This window comes from Aulostomus chinensis, chromosome 6, assembly GCF_037954235.1.
Source record: "Aulostomus chinensis isolate RoL2024-O1b breed Wild chromosome 6, RoL_Achi_v1.0, whole genome shotgun sequence".
NCBI classification, from domain to species: domain Eukaryota; kingdom Metazoa; phylum Chordata; class Actinopteri; order Syngnathiformes; family Aulostomidae; genus Aulostomus; species Aulostomus chinensis.
The window spans coordinates 4,799,972-4,812,995 of NC_141325.1; the positions used below are offsets into that span (position 1 = coordinate 4,799,972).

Genomic DNA, 13,024 nt, shown 5'->3' on the forward strand with positions numbered 1-13,024 from the left:
TACTTTTTCACCGAGGTGAAGACAGAGTGAAATATCTTACGCTCTCTTAGAACAGTGGGATGCCATTGGCTTAATTCCTAGTAAACCACAGTCTTCTCGAATGTAATAAAACAGGAATGGAATATAAATGCAGTGACCAGAGCTTAATATTTCTTCAGGGTGACCCTTTGCTCGCTATATTGTCACGACAGTGTCAGCTAGCTTGCAGGAATATATTCTAACTAGCCGATCGACAAAGAGTTGTGTGTATCGGCTTGGGAGCAATTTGAGTTACTCTGAGAGGAGGTTTCTCATCATTTTCTTTTTGTGCAGTTCCCCTTTTAGCACCCACACCTTTAGTTTTATTTATTTATTTTTTGCTCTTATTTTGTGTTTCATTCAAACATGCATGGCTGTCTATTGTTATGTTTCCATTTGCCTTTTGAACTTTGGTGTCTTTTTTGTATTCTTTTCTTTAACTGCCTCTTGTGCAACACCGTAGAAACACGGGATTTTAAATTCCCTTGACGTTATGCCCTGTTTGTACCTTTAGTCTAATCAAGTTGGCCACCCGTGTCTCTCTTTTCTTCCTCTGTTTTTCAGCAGGCCATGCCCCCATCAAACTACGACATGCCCGTGTCCATTCCCGTTAGCAACCAGAATAATCTCATTTACAGCCATCCCGGTGGCTCCCTAGGAAACCACAACCTGTTGCCACTGGCGCACCATGGTCTGCAGAGAAACAGCATGTCTCCCGGCGTCACACACAGACCCCCCAGTGCAGGTAACACAGGTAGGGCCTAACACGCACTCATGCACCCATGTACAGTACATACTGTTAGCCCATCTGTTTGTCTTCACAGGTCTGTGTGTACCTGTCTATCTGGCTAACTTACACACACTAAATGTTTGTCTTATGGCTTTTTCCCACAATATAACACTAAGTGGCTGTAGGTAAAGTTAGTGTTTTGATGATTTCTATTATTTTTGATTTGAGTCCTACATGTTGGGTGTCTGGCTTGATGTCTTTGAGTTGATGGTGACATAAGCAAATCAGGCCTGTTGGTTTGTTATTGTTGTCCAGAGTCCTTTTTCTGTCCTACTGGTCAGAAGGCTGCCGCCCACACCCTCACCCTGTCATTACAACTGGATGCTCGACACGCCAGCACAAACTAAATATGAGTTTTGGAGCTCGCAGCATCCACAGCAAACCGCACATGTTCTGGACCCTCCCACTCTTCCACCTCACATGGCTTAAAAATAATAATGTGTCATTTTTCTTGGACGGCTGCTACTTGTATTCATTCGCAGTGTCCAGTTGCTCAGTGTGTTAAGGTTTGAGTGGGAGGTGGTATTACTTCTGGTACCAGTGCACATATGATATACTAAAGTACGCGTGCGCGCACACACACACACACACACACACACACACACACACACAAAGTGGACTGGATTAAATTCAGTTTGCTTCTGAAAGGCCAGAGACAGGAGGCAGAGTAGATGCTATGTGGGTGTCTATCCTCTAATGGTTTTCTCTCTTTTGCACGCCTCTCTCTTTCATCTTTCAGGTGGCCTCATGGGTGCTGACCTCACCACTGGCGCAGGCACCAGTGCTGGTAAGAATGGCCTCCTCTTCTCACACACAATTGTCTGCAAACACACACACACACACACACACACACACACACACACACACACACACACACACACACACACACACACGGTACCCACTCACCCACTCAGGGCCATAAAATGCATGACTAATATTAACCCAAACCCGAGTGGAGATTTTGTCCATGATGTGTTGATGTTAGTGGTCGTAGAGTTCATCTGGGAATGTTTGCCCAGTGCTGGAGCTGTGACACATCCTGCCTCCGTTTAGCAATATAATGATATGACAAGCAGAGGGCAAGAAATGAAATTTAGTTAGACTAACAGGCAGAGGAGAGGAATTCATTTCTCGACACTATGAGCTGTCTCTTTATTTCTACCACCCTCTGACAACACCCGTAGCTCCTGTTTCAAACATCACAAACTCAAAGCTGTTACTGCTATCATATGTCTGTAATTAAATTAATCCATCGTTTTAGTGGCTCACCATGCCATAACAATCCTGCGGAGAGCAGAGCAAACCATGTTTAAGGAACATGTGTAAAAAATCGAATGTGTTAGCTTCTGTGTGTCAATGGGTTTGTCCCTCAGGACATGTCAGGCCAAAGTTTATGGCAAAGAGAGTCCCTTTTAAAGGGTGAAATTTTATGGTTTCAAAGTCCTTTACAGTGTAAAAATGGAGAGAAGAGGTGGGGGGTTGTCAGAGGGGCACAGCTGGGCAGCCCTGTCTGGCCCCTGGGGCTCCATCATAGGGGTCAATGCCTGGTTTCTCTGTCTGGTCACTCATCACACACACACACACACACACACACACACAAATACATACACACACAACAGGACCATTTGTTGTGGCGTGTGTTCCTTCAACGGCGTGCTGCAGAGCATGCTTCAAATGTAGTCTTTGTGTCACCGTGGCGAAGGAACAGAGGCACTCTGTCAGTGCTGCAAGTCGCTCAGCAGCAGCGAAAAACACGACGTGAGGGGAGAGAGACTCGTGCGTACTAAAAGATTCCATTCAAAGCTCTCTTAAGAGGAAGGGGGGGGGTGGTGAGTATCCACTGGTGGAGGAAGCATGTGTGCAAGGGAGAAGGAGTGGGGTAACACAGATGGAAGCGTTATATGAAATTGGTCAGCTTTTGTAATGATGTTCCCCGAGTGAGTCAGTGTGAGGTGGCCCGACGGCTGGCGCTCCACAAAGGCCGGTTTAAAGCTTCAGTAAATTTTGATGAAGAGTTTACAACTAACTGTCTGGCCTTGTCTATGAGTGTCACAGCCGAAGTTCCAGAACTGATAGAAGAGGCCTTGTGTGTGTGTGTGCGTGTGTGTGCTTGTGTGTGTGTGTGCGTGTGCGTGTGCGTGTGCGTGTGTGTGTGTGTGTGTGTGTGTGTGTGTGCTTGAGTGTGTGTTTCAGACATGCGCACTCTCACACGTAAACAAACAAAACACTCCTTTGTTTCTCAGATGCCATGGTTCCACTGTCTATAAAGAGAGAAAATGACAGCTTTTAAAGCTGCACTCACATGGGACGAGTATTACCTGGGGTCCCCCTGTAGTGGCATGAATCTGCCTCAGACTGTAGCATGATAGCTGTGTTGCTAATTACCCACTACATTTCACCACACACTTTGGATGTGATGAATTTAGTATGAATTGTCATCTTAATCAATTGAAGTGTATTTATTTCTGAAAAAAAAAAATCTTACTATGAACTAAACAATTATAAAATGTACAGTGGGGATGAAATATTTTCTAGCACTGTTGTGGAAGTTCATTGAGTTCTTTAGCTGCGTGTGGTGATGCCTTGTGGTCATGGTTACCATGCTGGCCTGACTAGTCCGCTTTAACAGTCTAGAAAGGTGGTATTTGTGGGTTCATAACCAGATTTCCTTTGACAAAAGTTTAAATCCTTATTGTCAGGTTACATTTAAGAATTGCTTTTTTCTCTTTTCAGGCTGTTATAGTAAAGACAAAATTATCCAGCCCATTTTGTTTTTGTTGTAATAATAGTATTTTCACGATTGAAGCCACTTGCCTCCCACTTAAACAATACATACTTAAAAATGTATTTTCATTGCAGCGGTAAATATGTTCATACCTCAAACATATCCACAGAGAATCAATAGGAATTTACCTTTTTAACCAGATTAAAACACATGAGTGTCAACTTTGCAGTGTGCTGCATGAAACCCAGACATGAGGATAAAGTCTAAATCACAAAGGGTCCCCAGGTACCTCTAGTCCAGTGCAAATAGGGCATGGTACTGAAAGGCTGAGTCATCAAGTCTCTTCCATGGAAATATTGTGGGAAGAGCGTACGTGCATGTTCGCTCATTTATATACACTGTGTGTTCAATCTGTCAACTCCTGCGCTGGCTCGTGGAGAGAAAGCGAGGTGAGGAACCAGACAGAATGTGAGTGAAAGAGCGCTGATGAAGGAAGTTCCGGACCAGGGCCCCAGCTTGTGAAAAACCTCCCACCTCCATTTGTGCAATTATGTAGCTGTCATCTCTGCTCCGATCAGCATTCTGCTTCAAGAACTGTGACAAATTCATGAGAAACTGCCGTCACCTGACACAAACCACACACACACACACACAAACACACACACACACACACACACACACACACACACACACACACACACACACACACCAGTAACTCCCTACAATGAGTCAAGTTTGAGATGCGTCTTTAGGGCGAGCTGAGAAACATCCATATTACACATTAAACTGACAACAGTTCAGTTGTCAAGTGTGAGTGTAACACCTCAGTTCAGTTGGAGAATTCAGGGTTGAATGCACGTTTGGCCAAAACCGCAATGGAAGCGTGAGTGTGTGTGTGTGTGTGTGTGAGTGTGTGTGTGCGCATGGGGAATAGAAGGGAACGCGCCTGTTAGACCACAACAGGACATCAGAAATTTGTTCAGTAACAGTAAAATGTACACTGGTTTAACCACACCTCTGTGTGTGTGTGAGTGAACTGATGCCCTGGGGGGGGGGGGGGGGGGTCTACAGAGACACTACCATGGCATCTACAAAGACTGCAAACATTTATGTTCAGCTGTCCCCCTCTCACACCTCAGAAATAGCTAAAAGTGGTTAATCCGAATCTCACCTCAGATGTTGCTCTCTCTAAACAAACTTTACGCAGCAGCATAAAAGACCCTCAGCTTGGCTGTGTTTAATTTTGGTACTTCCTGTAAACGGTTGACATTAGTCAACGCCACAGCTCGACCGTGCAAAGTGGTACAGAGGAGAGTAGTAATGAACTGTGGATGTCATGTCTCTGTCTGATCCCGCAGTGGAGTCAGTGCCCCTGTCCTAAAATCACAGTGATCCAGCTACAGAATGGAAAGATTTGAGTCACAGTTCTTGTTTCATTAGCTTGATTAGCTCATGGTTTTACTTCTGAAGTGCTTAAGGACTAGCCTACACCGCTCATGATCATAGTCATCCAGCAGATAATTGACTGGACGACAGCCATCTCCACAGGGTGGCAATACACAGATGTCTGATTGAACTGTTCCCAAGATGAAGTCTGTGTCATCTTGACCAAAGTGTGTATTAATGTCTCTCTGTAGCTGGAGCCTTGGGTTTTTTTTTTCGTTTTTTTTTTTTTTTTTAATTCATCTGTACAAAAACACTGATGTATTTCCTGCTGGGTTATTTACTAAAGTGTGTGTATGCATGGCGTGTATGCGTGTTTAATGTGTGTGTGAGGTCTTATTCATCTATCTCCACATGCACCCACTCGAGCTCACAAAGGGCGAGCCATGAGAATGAGAGAGCAGGAAAACTGAAGAGGCAGCTGCCTCTTTGCTAATGTGAGATTGACACTGGAACTAAGAGGGTCCAATACAAAACACACACGTGCATCCATATGCATGGCTCGTGCATAATCACTCATACAGCATGTCTCATAGACTCCCATTTCATACCCTGCTTCTACACTCAGGGGGACAGACAGATTACATCCTCACGCAAAACTGCATACGGCAACATTAATATAGAGTCTGTGTTTTGAACAGTACGCCAGCAGAAGCAGCAGTGACACACACACACACACACACACACACACACACACACACACACACACATCAGCAGCACACACTGTTTTTATCGTTTTCTGTCAAACGGCCTCTTTTTTTTTCTCACCGCTAGCAGGCGTTTACTCTTCAAATTGTTCAAATTGAGCTTTTGAGACTTTTCATTTCCAAACAACAAAAACCTCACTCTCAAATTAAACAAAGATCAGCAAGGGAAATTGCCCAGGAAGACATCTGCGACTCATTTTCCCCTGGAGTATATGATTAGGAAATTCATTTATGTCTAACGTATAATTCCTGCCTGTCTTTCAAGTGGGAACGTCCACACAGTGCCCTGTGTTCTACCCCTTGGAAGAAAGAAGGAGAAGTAAGGGGAAAAACAGCCTGTGGGATTTGGTTAGAAACAAAGACTATGTTGCTTGCAAGAATGCTTCACTCTCAGTTTTTTTTTTTGTTTTTTTTTTAATGATGTTGCTTGGATTTCGCCACACTGGCTTTTGAGGGAGAAACGCGTGCTGCACTTGGTTCTCCAAAATTTTGCAGATCTGGTGGCAACCCCCGAGGCAGGGTCTTTGTCTGGAAGAACCGCACGTGTTTAGCTCTGATGGCCAAATGAGGGGTCCCATCCCTCTGTGGTCTTCCTACCCATAATTAGATGTTTTTACATGATTCACTGGCTGTTGCTGGGCACACGTACCCTTAACTGACAGTGACAGCGGTGGAGGGTGAGGTCCTCCCATTGTATGACTGCCAAGCAAACAGTGGTGATCATCAAAGCGAAAGCAATGTGTTTGTTTGAGTATCTGCTCCACCGGTGTGCATGAGTTTCATAAAGCACCATTTACAAGTCTCCTCAGACTGGTGGGCGAGTACAGTTTCTACCACAGGAAATGGAGATGAAACAGAAACACTAGAAAGGACTGCAAGCTGAAAATTGATTCCAGTAGGTTTTCATTTCACGATGTTGTCAGGTACAGCAGGATTTCCAAGATTTATTCAACTTTGGATAAGTTGGAGGGGACTCCACCACTTCCACCAAGGCCTATTAAATGTGTTTTTATTTTTGCAGTGTTAACTGCATGCTCCCCAAAGTTGTCGTTTTCTGTTTTGTCCACCCCCCCCCCCCCCTCATTTGGACACATTACACCCCTCCACCAAGTTCAATAAAAATCAGACCTGGTAGCCTTTGCGTCATCCTACTGACAGAAAACAGCATCTTTCCATCGGATACCTTTCAGGTTCAAAGTTATATTTAATATTTCGTCACCTTTCTCTTCTCTCTCAGGAAATGGATACGGAAACCACCGCAACTCCCCCGGCCTGCTGGTGTCTCCAGCTGGAATGAACAAGAACATGCAGGCGAAGTCGCCTCCACCCATGAACTTAGGCATGAACAACCGCAAACCTGACCTCCGTGTGCTCATCCCCCCCGGCGCCAAGAACAACATGCCCTCCATCGTGAGTAATCTACCTGTCTCTCCTTTCATGCCACCATTCCTCGACTGCCCAACCCCCAGTCCTCGCCCATCTCTCCACATGGAGGGGGTCCTTGTAGTCTCCTATTGTTTATGTCCTTTCATCTTCTGTCTTTTGCCTTCTGTCATATCAGACTTGGCTTGATGGTGTTTTGGAGGGGTTTGAGTTTAGATACATTTAAAGCACATCGCCAATTTTACATCCGGCCCAAATCTGATATGTTTTCCTGCTGTGTGTGTGTGTGTGTGTGTGTGTGTGTTGATAATTCTTTTAGCTGTGAAAATAGTGTTTTGGAAGTGTTCTTAGCATCTTTAAATATGAGTTTGTTTCCGTTGGCTCCGTCCTGTAGCAGTTTCATCCCTATAGATCCGCACCAAGCCGCCACTCCTATATGCAAACGCACTCACTCACTAATTTCAATTTATCACCCTCCCCTTTTAATGCCGTCAGTCTGAGGATGTTGACCTGCTATTGGTAAGTCAGACTGCCTCTCGGATTCAGAAATCAAAGCAGCCCTAAATGGTTCTTAAGGATGATGGTCCTTGAGAACACTGTGAGAGAACACTGCAGTCACCTGAGTCATCACTTTAATGTGTATTTGGTATTATTAGAGATGGATTTAGTGTTTTTGAGGCAAGCACTTCAGACTAACTTTCATCTTTATTGTTGCTGACTTTGCTGCTCCAGCGTCGTCTCACATGGCATTTTCCTTAGGAGCAGAGTGCCATCTTGTGGTGTGTCAGAGTAAAAGCATCGTGGCCTCTTTTCTGCTGAGCTCCTTGAGTATCTGCTCTCACCATCCCTCCTTTTATCGGTTCATCTACATAGAGACCCCAAACACACATTTCATAGCGTTTATTTCTCAGAAGTGCAGAAATGAGAGGTCAGCGCTTTCATTTTGCGTCAAACCTCCGTTATTATCTGTCAAAGCCTCCCCTTTGCCACAGTAAAGCGCCTCTCCCTTGCCATCGCTACCCTGCGTTGCCGTGGAGACCGATGGCGTTACTATAGCGACAGCGGGCCCTCTGTAAGGGTGGTAAATGATAGGGTTGGCAGGGTTCAGCCGTGCCACATTTCAAGTGATTAAATTCTCCAAAAGTTGGCACCACGTTCGTTTTCTCAGCATCTGTTGAATCAGAGAAAAGAAAATTAAAAACCACAAAACTTTCTTGTTTTTTTTTTTGTTTGTCGTTGTTTCTCTGTTCGATTTGTCTGGAGTTGGTTTAATGTTCTCAAGCCTCTCTTGTTCTCTCTCTGTTTTACTTTAATCTCTCACAGAACCAGAGAATAAACAACTCCCAGTCTGCTCAGTCATTGGCCACCCCAGTGGTCTCAGTAGCAACTCCCACTCTGCCAGGACAAGGCATGGGCGGCTACCCATCTGCCATCTCCACCTCTTACGGTACCGGTATGTACCACATCATGTCATTCATCCTCTTTAAACCCACAGTTCCATTAACACACATTCATTTATTTGTAATTGTATTCTGATTGCGTCATGATGTTTTTAGTTTTTTACTAGATTAACTCATGCATGTTTTGTGCGTGAGAAAAAAAAAGAATAGTATCACCAGTTTCAATAAATGTGTTGCTTTTGAATTATCCCTCCGAACGTTGATACCGCAGATGAACAGCAGAGGGTGCCATTGTCTCATCCACCAGCAGACACAGGAGCCGCGTTCTCTCAGCAACTGTGTTTAAAGTGCTCCGAACTTCCTTTAACCTCCATCTCGGTCCTCCTCTCCCAGAGTACTCCCTGAACAGCGCAGACCTGTCCTCCCTGTCCGGCTTCAACAGTGGCAGTTCCCTCCACCTGGGCTCCATGAGCGGGTGGCAACAGCAACACCTTCAGAACATGCAGCATTCAGCCCTGGGCCAGCTAGGGTGAGTTGCATTCTTCTTAATCCAAGGTGTTGTTTTCCAAAAGCATGACGCATCACATCAACGATCACTGGAGGGTTTTTGGAAGATGCCACACTCAGTAACGGGAGAGCGCACCACTGTTTTCACCCGCCACTCACAAGGTCCAGCACAAATTTGACACCTCTTTTTTTTTCATGTTGTTTGGTGAAGAAATGCTTTCGTGCATGTTTGCGTGTATTAGTCAGCTCTTGCTCTGTAACTCTGTAACACCTTGCGTTTCCTTTCCCTCCTACAGAAACTGCTCTAGCTCTCACTTATGTCAGGGTTCAAATCTGTCCCTGCCCTCTGCTCAAAGCCTGCACATCAAGTCCGAACCTGTTTCTCCTCCTAGAGATCGCACCAGCAGCACGGGGGGCTACGGTGGTGGGGTACCACCGCCCCAGAACCCATCGTCCCGCCAGGACTCGGGACGCTCCCCTGTTGATAGCCTGAGCAGTTGTAGCAGCTCCCACGAAGGCAGCGACCGCGACGAGCACAGGAACGAGTTCCACTCACCTCTGGGACTGGCCCGGCCCGCGCTGGACGAGCGCGAAAGCCCCTCCATCAAACGGGTGCGCCTGTCTGAAGGATGGGCAACATGATAGCTCTGTCCTCTCCCCAGCAGTGCCCAAGTTGCCCCGAGCCCCCCGACAGCGCTGATGCCACCAGTGTCAGCTCCCTCCACCTCCTGCTCACACTCGATGTCACGAGTCACCACCCGACCCCACGACCCCCCTCCTTTTATCTCTTTACCGCTGAAGGAAAGGCACAGCCCTTTCCAAAAATCTATTTGTAATTTCCTTTATTTTTTATTTTATTTTTTGCTGAGTGTGTGTGTGTGTGAGTGTGTGTGCTATACATATTGACATTATATAAACCATTGGGGTCTTTCAGTGGGGGTTTAGGAGGGTGGATGTTGGTTGGGAAGGGATCCGGGGGTATTTTTTTTTTGTTTTTTTTTTGTTGGGGAACTATGCATAAAATGTATTGTGTGTGGATAAAAAAGAATCACAAATGCATATATCTTTACACTTGTGTGTGCGCGTGTGTGTGTGTGTGTGTGCGTGCGTGTGCGTGCGCGCGCGCGTGTGTGTGTATGTGTACATATACGCATATCAACAAATAAACAAAAAAATAGTCAGGTACTCTTTCATAAAACGTAATTTCAATTTTGCCTCCGCGGAACATCAGTGACAAGAGGAAAAAAAACAAAAGACAAAAAAAAAAACAAAAACATGAGTGAGTGTCCAGTGGAAAACACCTTAGCACTTGACAAACAACACGTGTGTGTACAGTGTCAGTTTCATTGCTATGTACCTTCTCTGCAGTTCTCCCTTGCAAAAGTGTGTTAACATTAGATGATGTCATGTTGCAGGTTCAACGTATTTATGTAAATAGAGGGTGAAGGGGGGAAGGGCAGGGGCTCCAACGTTGCCAGACATTTCAAGATTTATTTACTCACTAAATGAAAAGCTATTATGCAACATTTGAAGGATTGTACAGGTAATCAGGCAGAACCAATCCTGGACATGTGGAACCTTTGATGATTTTAGCGCTCGCCGCAATAAAGGCAGGAGAGCGAGGACCACCCTTTGATCTAAGAGCTACGTTAGTGTAATCAAGACAACTCTGGATCTAGTATTACTATCAGTATTAATAAACTAAAAAAAAGAAGAAAAAAACAATTGTACGATACACTCGCTTATATTTTCATATGAAAGGAATACAATGCAAAGCATTTTTGTGGCTTTTTGTAGTTTCTATAAGCCAGAATGTGTTTTTTGATAGCTTTGCTAATAAGAGATGGAGAGTTGACCCAGTGGGGAAATGACGGGCCGTGACGCCCTCAGCCATGAAAAACAGACTGAGATCCAATGCTTTGCTGAACTGTTTTATCTTTGTAGAGGTTTGTTATTAAACGTGTATTTCTAATTATATATAATAATGGTAATATTAAGAATCTTTAAAAAAAAAAATCTGTGAAATTAACATGCTTGTGTATAGCTTTCTAATATATAAATATATATAATAATGATTTTGTTTTGTTTTGTTTTGGGTTTTTTTGTTGGTTTCTTAGTGGAGTTCCTATGTGCGGTTGCACATGTTGTCTGGTTTGTTTCATTTGAGCCCTGAACGGGGGGCTGTATTTAGTCTAACCTTCAAAACCAGCTGGGAAGCCTGGGCAGGGTTTGCGTGCCGGAGGAACCGCGGGCCTGCATGCTGGAACACCACCTGGCAAAATGTCACGAGACTGGAACTGAGGAGGACACATGACGAGTGTCACGCTGATGTGGGCTTATGAGCGACCCGCCACTCACCTCCGCTTCTACACACTAGATATTTCATCCTTAACCTTTATTAATTTATTCAACGTGAATTCAAATCCTCACAATCTTCAGCCTTGATGATTTACAAGTCTTCAATAACACCCCCCCCACCCCACCCCACCCCACCCCCCAGAATTATTATATACGATATCTTTTTGCGAATGCATTGTGACGATCACCTGCAGGCCTAATTTGATTCTGTGACTCCTCATGTTCCATTCTTTTCACTAAAAAAAAAAGAAGAAAAAAACAAAGGTTCATGTACCACAGTTCGGCATCAGAGGATAAATTGATCACGCTGGTATGGGAGAAGCACAATTGTTCGTTTTAGATAAGTAGCTGTTTTGATTTTCTCTTTTTGAAACAATGAAACTAGCCACATCTCTCTCTCTCTCTCTCTCTCTCTCTCTTTCTCTCTGCCTCCAACTCCTGTATCTGCTGTCACTTAAGTGTTATGATATTTCTATGTGCATATTTTATGCAGGTTCATTATGTTATTACTGTATACAGTCTGTGTAGTCAAACAGGGGCAGAGCCTCTGAAAAACGGTGTTCTTCTCCTTTTTTTTTTTTTTAAATTCAATACAAAAAGGCTGAGAAAAAAAAAAAAGATGTTTCAGGCAGCGTGAAAGTGTGGAGAAACCAAAGCCAGTGGCATTTCTGTGTTGTAAACTCAACTTTTATTTTCACATTCATTTATGGTTTTTTGCAAGCATTGAAACAAGACAATAAAAAGAATTTGCTCAAATGTACAATTGTTTTCACATTTCAATCAAAGCTGCGTGGTTGAACCGCAGGAACGCCACATGCAGGGATGTTTTTGTACGGTCCGGAGCCGATGGTGTCAAACGTTCGCTTCATCAAATCACGTTACACGCTAATGATCCTGCTCACTGATTGGATGAATGCCAACATGTCCTGCTGGTTAATTCGAGTGTGAATAATTTTAACCAAAGACATGAAGAATATAGTCTTTTTGTTTCTTCTTCTTTATTTTGTGTTTGTTCAATTTAAAGCCATTCTTCTTCTTCTTCTTCTTCTTTTTTTTTCCATCATCTGTTGATCAGTTGTTCTTCTGTTATTCTAATAAGAGATTAAATGTTGGTACCTCAAAATTTGACCCAGGTAGTACCTCAGCTGTTGTTTTTAACAAGTCACTTGCAGTGCAAAAAGTGGGGAGGGGGGGAGAGAGGGAGGGACAGGGGGAAGGTGTGTGTGTGTGTGTGTGTGTGTGTGGGTGGGTGGGTGGGGGGGGGGATTTCACCTGTACAGCCATGTGTAATAACATACCGTTGCTTAAAGACCCTGCATTCATGGGATTCTTTGTTGCTCCACAGTCTGTGGTTTATTTAAGTTGTATTCAAAACCTGAACAGGAATTTAAAAAAAAAAAAAGAAATATGTTAAAATGCTAAAAAAAAAAAAAAAGTCCGTCTGTAGTATCAAATGTAGCTTGTATAAACCTTAAAATGGGGGAGGTTTGGAAATAATGTTTTCTGGAACGCTAGAGCGGCTTTGAGCGGCATAAGCTGGCCTTTGTCGCCACTTGAGACTAAGATGGTATTAAATTAAAGCCACGACTGTGTAACTCAAGGGACTCGATGCAGCTGTGTGGGGTGAAACCTGCGGGCTCCTGTGGAGGGAACAGCTATTTGTATTTTGCAGAGATTTCAGTAAAGTTACTGG

At 44.1% G+C, this 13,024-nt stretch overlaps 1 protein-coding gene across 12 annotated transcripts in view; it reads left to right on the forward strand.

Moving 5' to 3' along the window:
• The window catches only part of mef2cb (myocyte enhancer factor 2cb), a 59,475-nt gene extending 46,965 nt beyond the window's left edge, over window positions 1-12,510 (forward strand). Inside the window, exons 5-11 of one of the 12 annotated variants that reach the window (XM_086205948.1) lie at window positions 586-772; window positions 1,548-1,595; window positions 6,921-7,093; window positions 7,562-7,585; window positions 8,390-8,519; window positions 8,860-8,995; window positions 9,366-12,510. In XM_086205948.1, the coding sequence (XP_086062074.1) occupies window positions 586-772; window positions 1,548-1,595; window positions 6,921-7,093; window positions 7,562-7,585; window positions 8,390-8,519; window positions 8,860-8,995; window positions 9,366-9,615 (948 nt within the window). In that variant the 3' untranslated portion in view covers window positions 9,616-12,510. Of the gene's footprint in view, window positions 1-582; window positions 773-1,547; window positions 1,596-6,920; window positions 7,094-7,561; window positions 7,586-8,389; window positions 8,520-8,859; window positions 8,996-9,269 lie in introns of all 12 variants that reach the window. The other 11 variants (XM_086205947.1, XM_086205941.1, XM_086205943.1 and 8 more) reach the window with 11 other exon arrangements.
• The last annotated feature ends 514 nt before the right edge of the window (window positions 12,511-13,024 follow it).